General features: G+C 50.4%; 1 protein-coding gene across 1 annotated transcript in view; it reads right to left on the bottom strand.

Moving 5' to 3' along the window:
- The window catches only part of GATAD2A (GATA zinc finger domain containing 2A), an 18,270-nt gene that overhangs the window by 7,437 nt on the left and 3,002 nt on the right, over positions 1-7,831 (bottom strand). Inside the window, 4 exon segments of the mRNA XM_031065173.1 lie at positions 2,229-2,321; positions 3,032-3,160; positions 4,169-4,268; positions 5,516-5,784. Of these exon segments, the coding sequence (XP_030921033.1) occupies positions 2,229-2,321; positions 3,032-3,160; positions 4,169-4,268; positions 5,516-5,775 (582 nt within the window). The 5' untranslated portion in view covers positions 5,776-5,784.

Raw genomic sequence — 7,831 nt, 5'->3', positions numbered from 1 at the left:
AAATGGGGGGGGGAATGGGGGGAAAAAGGGTTGGGAAAGATGAGAATGGGGTAAAAAGGGTGGGAAGGATGAGAATGGAGTAAAAATGGGGGGAAAATGGGGAAAATGGGGGGAATGGGGGAAAAAAAGGGTTGGGAAAGATGGGAATGGGGGAATATGGGGGGAATGTTGGGAAAGCTAGAAATGAGATAGAAATGGGGGGAAATGTTGGGAATTGTGGGAATGGGGATATTGGGATTTGTGGAGGGAAGGAAAACCTTGGGAAAAATCATGGAAGAATGAAAGGAAGGCAGGAAAAAATGGGGGGGGGGAAAGTGGGAAATGGGATTTGTGGGAATGGGAATATCGTGATTTGTGGGAATGGAAGTGTTGGGATCTGTGGAGGGAAAGGAAAAGGAGGAGGGAAGAAAAACATTGGGAAAAATCCTGGGAGAGGAGAAAGAAAAAGCTCCAGGAGAAATCATGGAAGAGGAAAAGGAATCACGGAAAGGAAAAGATCTGGGAAAAAAAATCCTGGGAGAGGGAAAGGAAAAGCAGGAAAAGAAAAGGAGGAGGGAAGAAAAAGTTCTGGAAAAATCATGGAGGAGGAAAAGGAATGAGGAGAGAGGAGTTTGGAAAAGCTGCTGCCCAAGGATTCCTGGGATTCCAATCCTCAAATTCCCTCCTGGTGCTGGGCTGGGATATTCCCAAAATTCCAAACTTTCCTCTGCATCCCAATCCTGGCATTTCCCCCTTCCCCAGGATTTGGGATGTCGGGAATTCCATCTCATTCCCAGGGAACCTCTCAGCTCCTCCCTCTGGAATTCCTGGACACTCCAGCAAAATCCAACCCAGGTTAATTCAACCAAAATTCCAGAGGAATTGTTGGGATAAACTGGATTTTTTAGGATTAACTCCGAGATTCCCCGAAGGTTTTCCAGTTCCTCTGGAAGGGATTCCAAGGTAAAGATTCCCACAGCTCTGGATTTGGGAATGGCTCCTAAAGGAGAGGAAATCCCTCCCCTTTCCTGGAATTCCAGGGGTTTTCCAAACCCTTTTCCAAGGAAAATCCTTCACGCTGGAGCAGTTTGGGAATCTGAGTCCGGTTATCCCAGGAAATTAAAAAAAAAGCAGGAATCTTCTAATCCCAAAGGATTCCAGGGGTTATTGACAGCTGTCCGTGGATTCATGGAATTTCCTTCCCTGAAGATTTCCAGGATTTGATTCAGCCTGGAATGGGATTTTTCCAACCCTGAATCCTGGGATTCCCTCCCTGAAAATCCTGGAATACCCTCAGCAATTCCAGAGAGAACTCCAGGGATTCCCTCACAGAAAATCTTGTGATTCCTTCAGCAATTCCAGAAAGAATCCTGGAATTCCTTCAAAGAAAATCCTGGAATTCCTTCAGCAATTCTGGAGAAAATCCTGGGATTCCCTCCCAGAAAATCCTGGAATTCCTTCAACAATTCCAGAGAGAATTCAGGGATTCCCTCACAGAGAATCCTGGAATTCCCTCACAGGAAAACTCCTGAGATTCCCTGAGCTCTTCTAAAGAAAATCCAGCGATTCCCTCCCAGAAAATCCTGGGATTCCTTCAGCAATTCCAGAGAGAATTCCAGGGATTCCCTCACAGAAAATCTTGTGATTGCTTCAGCAATTCCAGAGAGAATCCTGGAATTCCCTCCCAGAAAATCCTGGGATTCCCTCAGCAATTCTGGAGAAAATCCTGGGATTCCCTCAGAGAAAATCCTGGAATTCCTTCAAAGAAAATCCTGGAATTCCTTCAGCAATTCCAGAGAGAATTCCAGGGATTCCCTCCCAGAAAATCTTGTGATTCCTTCAGCAATTCCAGAAAGAATCCTGGAATTCCCTCCCAGAAAATCCTGGGATTCCCTCAGCAATTCCAGAGAGAATTCTGGAAAGAATCCTGGAATTCCTTCAAAGAAAATCCTGGGACTCCCTCCCAGAAAATCCTGGGATTCCCTCAGCAATTCCAGAGAGAATTCTGGAAAGAATCCTGGAATTCCTTCAAAGAAAATCCTGGGACTCCCTCCCAGAAAATCCTGGGATTCCCTCAGCAATCCCAGAGCGAATTCCCCTTTTCCCCCAGGAATTCCCTGGCTCAGCAATCCCCCTGCAGATCCCACGCCACCTTTCTCCCGTCCCATTGTCCCTAAAACCCGTGGGAGCTGGGCCATCCGGGCAGCTTTTCCCGGGATTTCCCCGGGATTTTCCCGGCTCCCACTGACCTGGAGGGAAGTTTTCCCAGCGGGAACAGCCTGAGGGCCCCGCACCAAGGGCGGGGGCGTGGCCGCAGCGCTTCCAGAGGGGCCCGAGGAAAGCTGGAAAAGGAAAAAAGCGGAAAGAGAGCAGCGGGAAAAGGCGGGAAAGCGGGAATGCGGAGAGCAGGGAGCGCACGGCGAGCGCCCGGAGCATCCGGGGGGAAAATCCTTGGGAATTGGGAGGAAAATTGGTGGGGATTAGTGGGAAAATCCTTGGGAATTGGGAGGAAGATCCTTGGGAATTGACAGGAAAATCCTTGGGAATTGGCAGGAAAATCCTTGGGAATTGGTGGGAAAATCCTTGGGAATTGGCAGGAAAATCCTTGGGAATTGGTGGGAAAATCTTTGGGAATTGGTGGGAAAATCCTTGGGAGTGGCACCCACTCCTCCTGGTCTGGTGCAGGGGAAAGGGTTTGGGAATTAGAGGGCAAATCCTTGGGAATTGGCAGGAAAATCCTTGGGAATTGGTGGGAAAATCCTTGGGAATTGGTGGGAAAATCCTTGGGAGTTCACAGGAAAATCCTTGGGAATTGGCAGGAGAATCCTTGGGAATTGGGAGGAAAGTCCTTGGGGATTAGCAGGAAAATCCCAGGAAAGGGGAGACACCAGAGAGTTAAAAATCCCAGGAAAAGGCTAAAAAATGCCAGAAAAAGGTGTAAAAAAAATCCAGGAAAAGAGCATCCAAAAATCCAGGAAAAAGGCCACAGCAGGGGGGGTTAAAAACCCCGGGAAAAGGGCTGGGAATTCCCGGGAAAGCGGGATTTTCCTACCTTGGGCGCCGGCGTCTCCTTCTGGCTCTGGCTCTGCCGGAGCTTCTTGAGCAGCACCAGCTTGGCCTCCTCCAGCCTCAGCTCCTCCTGCAGCTGCTTGATCAGGCGCTCCCGCTGCTCCGGGCTCTGCTGGAATGCATGCCAGGGAAATGCCAGGGAAATGCCAGGGAAATGCCAGGGAAATGCCAGGGAAATCCCAGAGAGATCCCAGACAAATCCCCCGGAAATTCCAGACAAATCCCGGGGAAGCCCCAGAGAAATCCCAGACAAATCCCAGGGAAATCCCAAGGAAATCCCAGAGAGATCCCAGACAAATCCCAGGGAAATCTCAGACAAATCCCAGGGAAATCCCAGACAAATCCCAGGGAAATCCCAAGGAAATCCCAGGGAAATGCCAGAGAGATCCCAGGGAAATCCCAGACAAATCCCAGGGAAATCCCAGAGAGATCCCAGGGAAATCCCGGGGGAAGGCAGAGACACAGGCACGGTGAGAATTCCCAACAGGGACTGGGGAGTGGGAGAAGCGAGGGATGTTCCGAGGGGAAAATGTGGGATTTTTCCATGAAAAAATTCATGGCAAAGAGTAAATGAGGAGAATTCCCAGCTGGAATTGGCTCCTGGGTTTTGGGAATGTGAATGAATGGGAATGGATGGAGCTGGGAGGGGAAAATGTGCCTGATGCTGGGTTTTTCTGACCCAATTCTGGTGAATCCTGACCCAATTCTGGTGAATCCTGACCCAATCCCAGTTCCTCCCAGCTACCCCAGACCCAATCCCAGTTAACCCAACCCAATCCCAGTTTTCCCAGGCCAATCCTGGTTAACCCTGACTGAATGCTGGTGAATCCTGACCCAATCCCAGCTAATCCTGACCCAATCCCAGTTATCCCAGACCCAATCCCAGTTACTCCCCGTTACCCCAGACACAATCCCAGCCAATCCTGACCCAATCCCAGTTACTCTCAGTTATCCCAGACCCAATCCCAGCTAACCGTGACCCAATCCCAGTTACCCCAGACCCAATCCCAGCCTGACCCAATCCCAGTTACTCCAGGCCCAATCCCAGCCCAATCCCAGTTACCCCAGACCCAATCCCAGTTACTCCCAGTTCCTCCCAGTTCCTCCCAGCAGCTCTCACCAGCAGGGCCTCGGTGCCGGGCTCGGGCAGGGCCAGCCGGGCCAGCCCGTTGACGCGGGGGCTCGAGGGCTCGTTGTCCGACAGCACGATCACGTCCGGGACGGGAAAAACCCCGGGAATGGGGTCAGGATTGCCAGGGAAACGGGATAAACCCGGGAACGGGGTCAGGATTGCCAGAGAAATGGGATAAACCCAGGAAAAGGGTCAGTGTTCCCAGGGAAACGGGAAAAACCCCGGGAATGGGGTCAGGATTGCCAGAGAAATGGGATAAAGCCAGGAATGGGGTCAGGACTGCCAGGGAAATGGGATAAACCCAGGAAAAGGGTCAGTGCAGGGCAGCAAATCCCAGGAAAATGGAGAGCAAACCCCAGGAACGGGGTCAGTGCAAGGGCAGCAAATCCTGGGAAAACAGGGAGCAAATCCCAGGAAAACGGGATTTGTGCAGGGGTCAGTGCAGGAGGAGCAAATCCTGGGAATGGGGTCACTCCAGGAGAAGCTTTTCCAACACTTTTCCAACCCTTTTCCAGCCCCTTTCCCGGTGCTTTTCCAGCCCCTTTCCCATTCCTTTTCCAGCTCTTCTCCAGCCCCTTTTCCAGCTCTTTTTCCAGTCCTTTTCCATTCCTTCTCCAGGGTTTCTCCAGTCTTTTCCACACTTTTCCAACCCTTTTCCAGCCCCTTTCCCGGTGCTTTTCCAGCCCCTTTCCCATTCCTTTTCCAGCTCTTCTCCAGCCCCTTTTCCAGGTCTTTTTCCAGTCCTTTTCCAACTCTTTTCCATTCCTTCTCCAGGGTTTCTCCAGTCTTTTCCCAGCCCTTTTCCAAGGCTTTTCCAGAACCCCAGGGAATTTCAGGGCTGGGAAAAGAGCCCAGGCTGGGAATTTCAGGAATGGGAAAATTCCAAAGGGTCTGGAACGCCCTCTAGAGGGCACAGCGAGCCTGGGAATCCCCAAATCCAGGGAATCCCCAAATCCAGGCATTTCCCTCTGGGACTGGCACAGGAGGAGCGTTCCCAGCTTTTCCCTGGAGCTGGAAAACTGGGATTGACTGGGTTGGGATAAAAGCTGGCAATGAAAAATTCCCAACTCCCAAACTCCCTTTTCCTGCTGGAATTCCAGGAATTCCATTGGCAGCTCCAAGGAAATGGGGCTGGGATGGGGGCTGGATCAGCAGGGATTGCCCCTGGAACGGGTCAGGGTTTTCTCCCCAACTTTTCCACCATTCCAAAGGAAAAACCGGGAATGTGGCACCAGAACCTCCCAAAAACTCAACTCCAACTCCATCCCGGGATGGGAAGGGATCCAAACCCTCTGCCAAAGCCAAGAATCCCACGGAATTCCGTGGAATCCTCACCCTTTGGATGTGCTCATGTCCACGGGCTCATCCCCTGCTGCCGGCAGCTCCACTTTGATGGTGGCTTTGACTTCCCCACTTTTCAGCGTTCCCGGGATTTTCCCGGCTCCAGGATCCGCTTTGATCTTCATGTCGCCCTCGGGGGAGCTGAGCTCGGATCCCAGAATTCCTTTGTCCATCCTGAGTTTTTTACTGTCGGGCTCCGAGTCCCGCTCCAGGGCGCGCTTCTGGCTCCGGGTGCGGCATGAGTCCTCACTCATGGTGAGGGCCTGCGGGGAAAACGGCCGGGAAAGGGTTAAAAACGGCGGGAATGGCAGGAAAAATCATGGGGAAATATAGCCCGGGAAAGGGTTAAAAGCATTGGGAAAAAAATCCACGGGAAAGGGTTAAAAACATTGGGAAAAATCCCTGGGAAAGGCAGGGGAAGATAGCCCAGGAAAGGGTTAAAAACAGCGGGAATGGAGGGAAAAGTTATGAGGAAAAATAGCCCAGGAAAGGGTTAAAAACATTGGGAAAAAATCCCGGGAAAGGCAGGGGAAGATAGCCCAGGAAAGGGTTAAAAACATTGGGAAAAAATCCAGGAATGGCAGGGAGAAAATAGCCCAGGAAAGGGTTAAAAACACCGGGAAAAAATCCCGGGAAAGGCAGAGGAAGATAGCCCAGGAAAGGGTTAAAAACAGCGGGAATGGTGGGAAAAATCATGGGGAAAAAAATCCCGGGAAAGGGTTAAAAACAGCGGGAATGGCAGGGAGAAAATAGCCCAGGAAAGGGTTAAAAGCATTGGGAAAAAAATCCACGGGAAAGGGTTAAAAACATTGGGAATTGCGGGAAAAATCATAGGGAAAATACTCCGGGAAAGGGTTTTAAAAACACCAGGAATGGAAGGAAAAATTATGGGGAAATATAGCCCGGGAAAGGGTTAAAAACACCGGGGAAAAAAATCCCGGGAAAGGGTTAAAAACACCGGGAATGGAGGGAAAAATCATGGGGGGAATATCCTGGGAAAGGGGGGAAAATGCCAGGAAAAGAGAGACATCAAGGGGTTAAAAATCCCAGGAAAAGGGGAAAAAAATCCCTGGAAAATGGAGGGTTAAAAAATGCTGGGAAAGGAGGGGGGAAAATCCCGGGAAAAAGGGGAGAGAATGCGGCGTTGAAAGTCCCGGGAAAAGTAAAAATTCCCGGGAAAAGATCCCGGGAATTGGGAGACAACAAGGAGGGGAAAAACTGGGAAAGGGGATGGAAAATCCTGGGAAAAGGGAGACACGAAGGGGTTAAAAATCCCGGGATTTTTGGGATGGAATTCCTGCATTTCCAACCAGGATAAAGTCTGGGAAAAGCAATCCAGGAAAGGCTGGGAAAGGGAGGGAAAAAAACCTGGAAAATGGGCTGGAAAATCCCAGAAAAGGGAGGGGAAAAGCCCAGAAAGGAGATGGAAAAAAGGCTGGAAAAGGGTCTGGAAAATCCCTGGAAATGGGGCTGGGAAAAGGATGGGAAATCCCTGGAAAAGTGAAGGGAAAAGGCAGGAAAAGCCCTGGAAAAAGGAATTCCCGATGTTTTTCCTGCTGGAAATCTCTCCCAGGAGAATCCCAGCCCATCCCAGTGGCCAGGGTAGGAAAAGGGAGAAATGAAGGAAAAAAAAAATTCCATCAAAATCCCAGGGAAACCTTGGAAAAGGAGGATTTGAAGGATTTTTCAGGAATGGGAACGGGGTTGGATTTGGAGGGAAATTCCCAACTAAAATCCTGATGAAAATTCCGAGAAAATTCCAAAGGAAAAGGAGAAACTTGGGCTGTCAATTCCATCCTGGAATTCCTCCCTGAATTTTTTCCCACCCAGCTCTGGGAATTTTGGAAGCCAAAAATTCCAACAACTAAAATTTCAGGAACAGAAAATTCCCAGAGGTGGGAAAGTGGGATTCCAACACTTCCAAAGGTTTTCCATGGATTTGCAGCTCTTGAGGATTCCCCAGGAGGAATTCCTGGATACCCCAGCCTTGGATCATCCCTAAATTCCTGGGAATTCCCTTTTTCTGGGAATATTTTCCCGAGATTTCCAGGAAAATCCACGGGAATTCCAGGCTGAACGATGCCAATGCTCGGATGCTTGCCGGGGGGGGAAAATTCCCAAACTTTTCTTTGGGAATTCAGCGCCAATCCCACATTTTCCAGCCCAAACTTTGGGATCCCAACAGGCGGAAAAGCGCGATCAGGGCGCTGGGAAAGCCTCGCTCCCGCTTTTCCTGGGATTTTGGGATGGGAATTCCCTTGGTAAAGGAGGAGGGGAGGGGGAAGGGAATCCCGCTGGAATTCCCGAGCC

The sequence above is a fragment of the Geospiza fortis genome, unplaced genomic scaffold (genome assembly GCF_000277835.1).
Source record: "Geospiza fortis unplaced genomic scaffold, GeoFor_1.0 scaffold248, whole genome shotgun sequence".
In the NCBI taxonomy this organism is placed as follows: Eukaryota; Metazoa; Chordata; class Aves; order Passeriformes; family Thraupidae; genus Geospiza; species Geospiza fortis.
The sequence above is the reverse complement of the archived record's forward strand: the minus strand, read 5'-3'. Positions and strand labels throughout refer to the sequence as shown.